Source organism: Pyxicephalus adspersus, chromosome 1, assembly GCF_032062135.1.
Source record: "Pyxicephalus adspersus chromosome 1, UCB_Pads_2.0, whole genome shotgun sequence".
In the NCBI taxonomy this organism is placed as follows: Eukaryota; Metazoa; Chordata; class Amphibia; order Anura; family Pyxicephalidae; genus Pyxicephalus; species Pyxicephalus adspersus.
Genome location: NC_092858.1, coordinates 11992558 through 12004802, shown reverse-complemented (window position 1 = coordinate 12004802; position 12245 = coordinate 11992558). Strand labels below are relative to the sequence as shown.

Sequence of the window (12245 nt, the reverse complement as noted above, 5' to 3'; positions counted from 1 at the left end):
TGCTCTCTTACATAGGAGTGAACAGCGGTCTGTTCCGATTGTTTTATTATAAATAATAAATATTATAAATATCAGGAAACTGTTGTACAGATGTCAGATTTTCTCCTGGGACAAGCATGACCGTTTATTTAGGGCAGGGGTTCTTTTGATGACTCCAGACCCCCAATGGATTGTCCAATATGGTCCCATACCCGCTTTCCTTGACTGTAAAAATAATCATCACCATTCCTTATATTAGTTGCCTGTATGACTTCCAAATATGTCAACAGCTTGAATTTACTGTACTATAGATATGGATAGCTAGGAAGCAAACATGGAATAAAACCATAAGCATTGATAACTTTATCATATTTATTTACAAAAAGCAAAACTAAAAAATTAAAAATGTTAAATATACAAACAGTTACAACTTTTTTACAATATAACCTTGATTCACCTGTTTCAGATTAAAAACCAATAATTTTACTTCTTACAGTTGAGTATTACATAAAAGAAGACAACAAACTTAAATGTTCAAGTTTTTTCAATATCTTGACCACATAACACAGACTTTCACTAATCTAGTGAGATATTTGCTGTTGTTTTTGTGCGATCACTGTACAACACTCATTCATTCGTCTGTTACTCTTTTGTCACTGGAAACAGTCATGAAAGATCTTTTCCAGCTACAATTACTGAACATGTATATACAGAATTTACAAAAGTTAAGAAAATAGTAAAACAGTAAACCAGTCACTATCCCAACAAGCATACAGACAGCAAAATATATCTCGCAGTGGATTTCACCATGAAACAAAAAACATGCCAAAGCTAAAAAAGAAACAATAATTGTCTGGAGTTATACTTTAATTGCCAGTATAATAATACATAATTGTTAATCTGTATAGCATAAATATATCATATATTACCCCTTTTGCGTTCCTACAGTATATTACTATTGTGTATTTAATACTCATTTTCTTTAACAAATGAACCCTTTTTTTAGGCTTAGAAAGAATGCAAACATCTGCAAAAAACTGAGCCCTCAGGGCCACTGTAGCTGGCCCCCCTCTCCTAATCCCTCTTTGTTAGAGAATCTCCGAAAGGAAAGGGATAGGAATCTCTACAGATATGGAATGAACTCACACATGAAGTGTCTATAAGCATTTAAAGCTGTGTGAACCATGGAGGACAGGAAGACAATGAAACACACATGGTAACTGTCATCAACTACAGAACTTTTGGAAAACTTTTGGAAAGTTTGGAGAAAGTTTCCCCCTCCTGGAGAATTTTTGAGGCTTCTTTTGTGTACAGTCACCAAGTCCTGACACTGGGCAGGCTGTGCCAGATCATTAACCACAGAGATGGTGAGTTAGCAGGGAGTGTTAAGACTTTATAACCATGAACAGCAGAAAGGAGAGGACAAGAAGCTCTGGGATGCTGGAGGTAGTCCATTGACCTTCGAGGAGTACGTATGGTGGACAACATCAGGATGGCTTTACCTTGTCACAGCTGGCTGTCCAATGAAGGATTAAAGCACCTTGTTCTGGTGAGATCCAATGCTTTGTAATCTTCGCTCCTCCAAATACTGCAAACTAATCCCTACTGCTACCTAATTTCCAATTGACTCCTAAGGGACATTTTCAAGTTTGGAGGTGTTTGGATTTTTTTGGTTTGTTCCAATGATCAAAATGTCATTCCTATATGCCATTGCATTGTTAAAGCACAATTTCCTTGTTTTGTTGCGTGTTGCAATAATTTTGGATGATTATCAGCAAACCTCAAAAGAGCACAACTTCGCTATTTCTGGCTATAGAGCTGTACGTTGTAGTTGGCTATAGTTGTGTTTTGGTTACTGTATATCTACACGTGTTGGCACTGCACTAATATCTGTGGGTTGACGTGTGTTAAAATGCTAAAACAAATATTTAAAATAAATTTTGCTTGCAAAGAAAATATGAAAAGTGAAGAGGAACCACCAGGTGAAGATCCTTCGGAATGCGACACTTCCAGAAGACTAGTTTTCCTGGTCTCCATTCTGTTCCTCTACATAGCTACAATATACAAAGGATTTTCACCAATGCATACTCAATCCAAAAACATTTTGGAAAGATGCTGGGAAACTATTGCTGCATATTATTATTAATATTATTAAAATTAATATTAATATTATTAATAAAAAATATTAATATAGCGCCAACATGTTATGTAGCACTGTACATTAAATAGGGGTTGCAAATGTTAGACAGATACAAACAGGGACAGAGGAGGAGGTGAGGACCCTACCCCAAAAAGCTTACAATCTAAGAGGTCGGGAATGTAGCACACAATAGGGGAGGATATGGAATGGTGGGTAAGTAGTGTTGGTTTAAGAGACAGGAAAAGATGGGTAGGCAAGTTTGAAAAGATGGCATTAAGGCTCTTTTAAAGCAGCAGTAGGAGCAAGCAGAGTAGGACGAGGAAGAGAGTTACAGAGAGTTGGGGCAGCTCTAGAAAAGTCTTGCAGCCGTGCATGTGATGAGGTTATGAGTGAGGAAGTCATTAGTAGGTCATTGGAGGAGAGAAGAGAGTGGCTAGGGGGGTATTTTTTTATCAGGTCAGAAGGGTAAGTGGGACAAGACTTATGGAAGGATTTTAAGGCAAAGCACATATATATATATGCATATATATGTCTAACGTAAATTAAGCTGTTTCATTGTTTTAACAAAACTTGGTTTTCTTTCTGACAATTTTCTCTTTTCTTAACAGTTTTCTTGGCTTTCTCTCAATGCCTGGCTATTTTGGAAAACTTTTGCCATTTACTACAGCAGCCCAGAGTACTATTATTTGCACCAGATGCTGGGGGTAAGCAATCATTAAGGAATTGTTGTTATTTTGTTGGGGGATGTTGTGTGATATGTTTTTTCACTCGCTCCAGACGTGCTCTGATAAACTTGTGCTGTGATTTTGCCGCAATGGGAAAGCTGACAAGCTAAGAACAAAAGCTGTCGTTTGCTGAGCTGCAGCAGCCTCTGGCAGGCTATGAATGAAGTGACAGATTGCCCGCCTCCTTACTGGGGCTGCTCTGCCGAATGAGGAAGCCGTGGGGTTTCAATTAGTCTCCGGGCAGGTACGACAAATGTATAGTCCACTTAGGACAAACTTAAAAAGGCCAGCTTGTTTACAATTCATTTACGCACATTCTGTGCCCAGTTATTCTAGAACAAACAAGGTTTTGTTAAAAAATAACCCAGCCAATCAAAGAACCTAAAAGTAAAAAAATACAATGGAATTCCAACTGATCTTTATTAGCTTGGTGGCTTATTATTGACCTACCAAAAATGATTATTAATATTAATCGTAAAAAAAAGAAATAATGATAATGGATAGAAAACTAACACAGGGAAAATTGTAGTGAACCCATACATTGGCAGTCATTGTAGTGCCCCTGTATGTTGGTGGTTAAAGGAAAATTGTCCCTTAACATTGCCATTCAGTGCAATGCTCCCATCCATTGATACTGAGTAAAGTACCACCTTACATGGTTGACAGAGATGTGTTCTCCTACATGGGTGATCAATGTAGTACCCTCTTACTTTGGTGGTCAGTCGTATGCTCCCTTACATTGTGAGCTCCCCTGAGGGACAGCTAGTGACATGACTATGGACTTTGTAAAGCGCTACTTAATATGTTGGTGCTATATAAATACTGTGTAGTAATAATATTAATAATAATAATAATAATAATACATTGGTGGTTATTGGAGATTGCCCAAACTATTGTCAACGGTTAGACCCTTTATATGGATGCTGAGTAAACATGTACTTCTTACATTGGAGGTCACTGCAGTTCCATTGGTGGTCAGTGGAAATCACATTGAAGGTTAGTAGAAATGTGCTCTCTTGCTTTGGCGGCCAGTGTGCTTCCCTTTACATTGATGGTCAATAGAGAAGTGTCCTCGCACATTGGTGGTCAAAATATTGTTAGTGGTTCATGCAGAGGAACTTTCTTACAGTGGTGTTCAGAGGAGAAGAGGAGAAGCCCCTTTAAATTGGTGGTTAGTGAAGATGTACTTCTTATATTGGAGGTAACTATAGTTCTCCCTTTCATTGGTGGTTAGTGAAGATGTACTTCTTATATTGGAGGTAACTATAGTTCCCCCTTTCAGTTCTGATTAGTGGAGATTGTCTAAACTAGTGATCAGGGCAGAAGAACGTCTTTGCATTGGTGGTCAGTGGAAATCATATTGGAGGTTAGTGGAGATATGCTGTCTTGCTTTGGTGGCCAGTGTGCTTCCTTTTACATTGATGGTCAATAGAGAAGTGTCCTCGCACATTGGTGGTCAAAATATTGTTGGTGGTCAATGCAGAGGAACTTCTTACAGCGGTGTTCAGAGGAGAAGAGGAGAAGCCCCTTTAAATTGTTGGTTAGTGAAGATGTACTTCTTATATTGGAGGTAACTATAGTTCCCCCTTTCATTGGTGGTTAGTGAAGATGCACTTCTTATATTGGAGGTAACTATAGTTCCCCCTTTCACCTCACCCACAATAATGTCACATACATACATATATATATATATATATATATATATATATATATATATATATATAAATTGCAAGCACTGTAATTATTGCAATGTAAGCACAACTAGGTTGGGATATAACAGGAAGAAGCCAATCCAAAAAAGACAGAGAAGGATAAATAAGCTCATCACTGTGCTGCGTCTTTTTCACTGTCCATTCATAGGATGGGGTGGGTCCAAGGTGACCGGGCTTAGAAGAAGTGGGTTATATGATCCTGACCATCAGACTGAGGACATCTAGTGGAAGAGAAAAGTATTATAGGGGTATTTCCTTTCCCTTTGTCTTTTTTGTGGAGTTCTGTTTTACCTATCAGACTAAACTATAACTACACTTACCATTTCAGCAAACCTATTAGTTATTGCATTTGGTATTAAAGGGTTTCAAGTACATCAGCACTTTTCTTGAACAGATCACTTGAAAAAAACTAATACAATTAGTGACATATGTGCCTGTCATCTAAAATGGATAGGCAATGTTTTTTTGCCAGCCAGTACCTCTGCCCATCCAAAACTCCCCGTTGGCTTTGGTGGTGAGTCATCTCTGATGGGAAGTCGGTGGACAAGAGAAAGCCCTCAGGGTGATTGTTATGGGTTCACAATGAGAAAACTCTGCCAAAAAAACCAAGGAGGGTTGGCTGTTCACTAAAATGAAAAAAAAAAAAACTAATAAATGTAAGGTTTAAACTTGAGAACAAAGAGTGTCTCTGAAACCCAATAGTGAAATTTCTGTGTTTAAGCACAATGACATCTTTAAACATTATAGTTTAGTAAATGATGTTCAGCATAAGGGGTTTGACATTGAATTATGGCTGCCTTTTTCCTTATGAAAGTGTTGCTAGATCTGGTCAAGGTTAGATGCACAATAATCCCAAAAATAAAATAGCATCGCAGCATGAAAAAATTATTTTGACAGGGTGGCCCAATGTCACTATCTAAGATCTAGTTTCACTTTTTAGTATTTGTAACAGAAATAATTGTAACATTTGTCAGAAAATTAAAAGCATTGTGTTAGCAAAAGATATATATTATATGCATTGTTCTTCCTAGCCCCTTTTAGCTAGGTGCACAACCGCTGGGCACAATTCAGGAAACCTCTGGGTGTTTTTGAGTGATTACTGAAGAGTTGGGTCACAATACTGGGCTGCCACACACCTACACCCAGCTTAAAAACAATTCTGAGTTGAACACTGTAAATATATTTATATATCAAATTAAAGGTATGTAGAGTTTTGGGTATAGAAGTGGGGTGATGTCACTGCTGTAATGCTCATTTGTCTCCTTGCTGGAGAGGAAGCTGTACCTGAGGACCTGCATACAAGCAAGTCCCTGTTTATGCTTCGTTCTTTTGTGAGCCTTTTTTTTTCTTTTTATCCTTCCTGTTGCTTCCTATATTTCCTCCCACCAATTATCAAGGGACAGCTCCAACATGGGGAAGCAAAGCCCTGCTTCATTCTGTAGATGGCTGCATCAACACAGCATCACAGTATGGACCATGGCATGGTTAAGCTGCATGTACATGGCAAATTATTGTCACCAGTGAAGAATAGTCATGCTCGTCTTGGGTGAAAATCTGACATGTACATAGTGGTCACCCAATGTTGGTCCTCAATCCCTCCTGGTGGATTGATAAATGACCAATCAAGAACAAAAGCCTGGGAATGGCTACTGTGCACTCCTATGGAGCAGAGCACAGCAGGGTGCTGATTGCTTGCCCCCCCCCCCCCCCTTCTTTCCATTGAACAGAACATCACCATTGTTCACAGCTCTCTTTCATTCATCTGTGTCTGGAAATGATCACAGAAGATTGTTTTCAGAAACAGTGATCGTACATGTGTACATAGCCAAAGTCAGTAATAGGGAAAGATCAGCTGCAGGGATCCCACAGGGATTAAAGTAGAAAAAGGGAGCACAGAGACCTGGTGCATTGCCATCAAATGATTTTAGATAAAACAGTGTAAATATTCCACAATTTGACAACCAGGGCTTCCTCCATAGTTACATTTAAGGACTGAGTGTGGCCACCCAGTCATGAGAACTGTATAATTCTGAGGTTCTCCAGGTGAAAATAAAGAAAGGGGCGGGGGGTGGGGGGGGCCGTGAGGATCACCCACCAGGGGGCATCGTTTTCCTTTCTTTTTTTCTATGGTATATGGCAGCAGGGCACATAGGTATACCCAAGGGTGCAACAAAAAACATTTTAGGGGCATATAACTGGGGCCCACCAAAGTTTTTTTTATGGGGCCATTTAACTCTTTGCCTGCATTCTTTTTTTTTATTAATTATTGTTTTAATTAATGGAATTAGAACACCAGGCTTTTTGTAACTAACACCAGGGGCAGACATAGGGGGGTACAAAGTCTGAGAACCCCTGACCCTCCTCAGCCAACAGGGGCTCCCACGGAAGCCCCAAGTCAGTTCAGCAGGGGATCACCAAGTTAGATCCCAACAGCGGCCCTTTGTTGTCTACGTCTGCCCCTGGCCAAAACCCAATGCCCAATGAGTGAGTTTTCTATGCATTTTACAACCCTGTCTCAGCTTACTAGTTATCAACCTGCCAGAATTTCCACTTTACGTTCTTAGCTTATTTCTGTGTCCTAACAGAAACCTCTCCTGAAATAGCATCATGACGACAAAGAATTTCCTAGACAGCTTCCATTTCACACACAGAGTATGAATTATCTGGAACAATAAGAGGCACCTTTAATATGGGCACGGCCATTTACACGTGTGACATATTCATACATATTTCAGGTGTCACATGTATGTGAAACTTCATATTTGGAAGCTCTTCAACAAAGATTGATTGAGTTACTTAGCATACAAAAAATGCTTTTCCAGTGTTATGGGGCGACAGCATTATTCAGATTTAAATAACCATCAGCCGCACTGGAGTCTGCATATTTATTAAACACCGCTTACCAGCATCAGGAGTTTTTTCACATTCTGATTTGCTATTTTCCCAGAGCTATCTATCATTTCTATTGTATTCCACTGTAGTTGTCTGATCCCAGATGATTGTTTTTACAGTAGAAATACAAGGTGGGAAAGTGAAAAAAATAAATACTTTATATAAATAAATTCTTTGATATTGTAGCAATGAATTTATTTTATTTGTTCCTTTTTGTTTGTTGAAGATATTATTGCTAATGATGTGCAAAATAATACTGGTGATCTGGGCAGATAGGACCCTTTATAGGCATATTCAACATGGGGGTGTATCTTAGGTTGCCACACATTGGAGGAGCTCCATGCCACCCTTGCACACCTGCCAGCCAACCTGCCACCTAAAAATGCAAATCTGGTGCTCCCCTTCCCCCCCTAACCCCATGAGAGGTGTAGCACAGGGAGTTGTGGTGTGATAGCCATAATTTACTTTTTCCAGTGGTTACAAATTCAGGTCCAATCCTTGCCATGCAATATGAGCAATGGCTTTGGGGAGCAGAATCTTTGTTTTTAAAGGGGCCTCATGGGTGGATCTAGGGCACCAAACCTCCCAGAAATGCCAGAAATAATTTGTAAGCTTCTTTTGTTTCTCGTGGTCAATAAATAAGAGTAATATAATGTGTTGGTACAATCTTTCCCAACCTCTGAGGAACCCCTAAAATAACTAAGTGTCAAGGAACCCCTGCCATATTCAGTCAGGGGGAAATTTCTTTCAAATACATTCTATTTGCATTAGATGTCATTTAGAAAAATGCCTTCGACCCCCCAAACATTATTGATCAGAATGCCACCTTTGCAGACAGCATAAAAGAGAATTGGTTTCATTCAACTGGCTATGCCAAGTTCTTTAGGCCCCAAATACATACAGGGACCATAAAATGGGAGGTCCATTAGGTACAGCTTAAGGAGCCCCTGGGAACTTCTGTAGGAACCATAAGGTTCCTATAAATACTGGTTAAGAATAGCTTTTAGGTATTTTATACCTCTCAAATATATCACACCACTTCCCCCAGCAAGAAGTGGAGAAGGATGAAGCCATTTTTGTTCATGCCTCATCCATGGTCATCATGTACTTGCCGAAAAAGAGGCCGGCTCAGAAGAATATACTTCCCAACTACTCCTTGAGAACCAAGTCCCATAGGGAGATGCAAAGTTTGCTTCTGCACGAGGGACCCGGACCTTCCTCGGCCAGCAGGGGCCCCCACAGGGGGCCTAAGTCAGTTGAGTAGGGGGCCACAAGTCATTTCTCCACAGGAGCCCACTGTTTGTTACGTCTACCACTGCCTCTGCCTTTTTCTTCCTTGGTTGCCCCTATTTTCGGGTGGCTATACTTTCTTAACTACTCCAAATATTTCTTTTAAAGACTTAAAAAAACTATGAAACCTAAGTGTAAAAAAAACATTTGTTGGTTCAACCAATCATTTTTTATGGTCTGCACATGGGGACATGGCAAAGGCATGTGATTCGTCTACATACCTTAAGCTAAAAAGCTTCCCTCCCAAAATAAAAAATGGTGAGGTATGGAGATTGGATCTTTATTTTTTAAAATCTTTTTTGCAGTTCTTGGCGATGTTCAGAGACGTCTTTGTGCCCTGCTGCAGCCTCTCACCTTGTGATTTGCTTAAAGTTACAATTACCTAATAAAATGTCGTTTTATGTTTAATTATAATTGAATCTTTTCATTTTTAGCACTTGTAATGAAAAATCTAATATGCTTCTCTTTGCAGTAAAGTGTTGTTATATCACAGTTATAGGACATATTACCTGGTATTAGCCATCATTGAATTTTAAGGTCTCGAAAATGTCTGGCAACGTTCGTAACATTTATTCTCTTTTAAAGAGACCCTGTCCCCAGATCATTCATTTCAACTATTTTTCTATGAGATTTTACGTGCATTTAACTTAAAGAGGAACTAAACTCAAAAGTCCCCATAACAACAAAAAATACACTTACCTTCAATCCCACATGGCAGTCCGATCCATTCAGAGGTGTCTTTCATCCCGGCATCCGTCTTTGGGCCGGCACTCCGGGCACCACCATCTTCTTCTCTTCTTTTGGCTTCTTCCTACGTCACCCGACCCAGGTGCTAGATTGGGTGACGAAAGTGGGAAAAAACTTGCCATTTTCGACCATTTATTTTCCTTTTGAAAAAAGGGCTCCTTCTGGGCATGCTCGAGATGCTCAGGCATGCGCAGAAGGAGTACCCAAGAGCCTCCTGGGATGCCTGACATTGGTATTCCAGGAGGCTTTGTGCTCCGAGTCATTCGAGGCGATCGAGAATTAGGGGGCGGTGCTGCGCCTTTTTTTTTTAAAAAAAAAGTGTTGCACTTAAAAAAAAAAACAAGAAAACCAAACAACAGATATTTTTACTTGTTGTCTACCCATTTATGTAAAGTGAAATTTCTGAGTTTAGGTACGCTTTAATTTAAGCTTCCTTTGTGTAGGCATTTAAAAGCCCTGAAAACTACGGCTTGGTGCTGCCATATTGGATGTGATGTCGATAGCTCCAGAGCTGTCACTTATGTGGCCCTCTGTAGTATTTCCGACTCTGGCAGGTACATGGAAGGTTATATAGGGAAATGAGAGAAGAGTTGATGGACCTGGGCCAGTGGCTGGAACGTTACATACAAGGCATACAAGAAGGAATAGGGCTGTGCTAGGGATTGACCATTTCTGTATTGCTTATTCGCTAGAAAGTTCAGCAGTAATTCAGTTGCAATTCAAAGCCACTTATTTATATAAAAGAGAAATGCTGCAAATAACAAAATAAAACAATTGATTTTTATGTGCCTTTATCTGTAATATCTGGTGACATGGTCTCTTTAATGTCTTTTATATTGCTCTGCTTCGTATTGACAACTTTTGCTCATTAATCTAAATCTGAATCTCATGTTTGATTTGCCCTACATAAAACAGCCCACAATGACTATAAATAACCCCTTAAGTGTGACTTGTAAAGATTTCCCATACTTTATACATACCAGGATGATGTGATGGTGAGGGGTCCTGGTGCTTATTTTGGATCAAGATTGCCATTTTCACAATAAATATATGTAAAAAATCTAATTGGTTCCACTTATTGATTTTACCAACTCCTCAAAGTGTTTTCCCTTAGAATTGGGGTCTTCTTTTATTGATGAGCAAATCCATCTTTCAAAGACCAATTAGGATTGCTCCGGTTATTTATATTTCATTCAGGGTATCTTTAAAAACCTTGGAGCAATTGTCCTTTTTCTAAGATGATTTTACCCCCTTTCTTGTCTCCTGTGTGAATCTGGCATATAAAAGTCGCACAAGTGGAGGTTTATGTCATGGTGATTAATCTACTTCATAAAAGCCTACAACATGGGAGACAAGTCACAATGTATTCCATTTACCTTCATTTCCATTGTCTGTGAGTTAAAGTGTAGTGTTGAAGAAAAAAATCCACCATCCTATCCAAGTACACTGCATGCAAGTGTTCAAAATGATTTTTTTTATAGAATTTTACTTTTCTCTTCTGTTCTTTAATAGCTGATAGAGATGGGCATCTGATTTCTGCTAAATCACTTTTGTGGCATAAAATAGGATTCTTCGCTAATGCAAAATTTCAGCTGAAATGCCCTTCCTAAATTTTTAAATTCCTACATTTCTAAATTCCTACATTTCTACTTTCAGGTTTTATTGGTTCTAATAGCCTGTTAAGTATTCTTAGGTGTCATTGCCAAGGCTGAAAATTGGTCAATGGCCAAGGTCAAAGCAAAATGGTCTGGTTCATAGACATACTGTAAATAGAAGGCCCAAGCAGTAGGATACGGTTTTTGAAGGTGTAGGTCAAGGTCATTGCAGGCATATCTGGTTTATATAGCAGCCAAACTTATGGGCTAGATACGTTAAAATATATGTGATTCACAATCAGAGCTAAAGGTTAAGATTTTCAAGACAAATATGATTTCAGCTAGAAAGTCGAAGCCAAGGTAGATTCCGGTGAATCAGGCTTATGGCGGAGCAAAATTAAGAACATAACAGCCAGGAAAATATCATACTTAGACAAGAATGTGTTACCTCTCTGCCTGCAGATCATCTCTTCAGCATGCTGCAGCATCACCTGCATCCCTGTACCCGTGCATTTTCCATCTTTCTCCGCATCCCCTGCACAGAAACTGAGGCTCTGCACAGCTGAAGAGGATTTTAGAGTAGATGCTGCACCCAATGGACTCATTGTTCAGTCCTCTCCTGCCGTTGGCTCTTGGGTCTTTTTTTTGAGCTTTGGACTCAGGTTGCTGGATCCTTAGTACACCTAATGCCTCTCTGACAGCTAGTTGTTTGTTTGGATTCCCTGTGTTTGACCTCAGCTTTTTACCTGACTTTGCTTTGTCCGCTGCCTGTCCTGACCTCAGCCACTTACCTGACCTTCGTCTTGCCTACCACCTGCTATACCTCAGCCTGTTACCTGACCTTTGTCTTGCCTGCTGCCTGCCCTGACCTTGGCCTGTTACCAGAACTAGCCTTGCCTGCCATCTGCCCTGACCTCAGCCTGTTACCTGACCTTCACCTTACCTGCCCTGACCTCAGCCTGTTACCTGACCTTCACCTAACCTGCCACCTGCCCTGACCTCAGCCTGTTACCTGACCTTTGCCTTGCTTGCCCTGACTTCAGTCTGTTACATGACCTTCACCTTACCTTCCGCCTGCCCTGACCTCAGCCTGTTACCTGACCTTCACCTTACCTGCCGCCTGCCCTGACCTCAGCCTGTTACCTGACCTTCACCTTACCTGCCG

General features: G+C 39.9%; 1 protein-coding gene across 2 annotated transcripts in view; it reads left to right on the top strand.

The window, feature by feature from the left end:
* Positions 1-1051: 1051 nt before the first annotated feature.
* NOX4 (NADPH oxidase 4) overlaps positions 1052-12245 on the top strand; it is a 110751-nt gene continuing 99557 nt past the window's right edge. Inside the window, exons 1-2 of one of the 2 annotated variants that reach the window (XM_072402502.1) lie at positions 1052-1528; positions 2728-2823. In XM_072402502.1, the coding sequence (XP_072258603.1) occupies positions 1454-1528; positions 2728-2823 (171 nt within the window). In that variant the 5' untranslated portion in view covers positions 1052-1453. The remainder of the gene's footprint in view (positions 1529-2727; positions 2824-12245) is intronic. The other variant, XM_072402511.1, reaches the window with a different exon arrangement.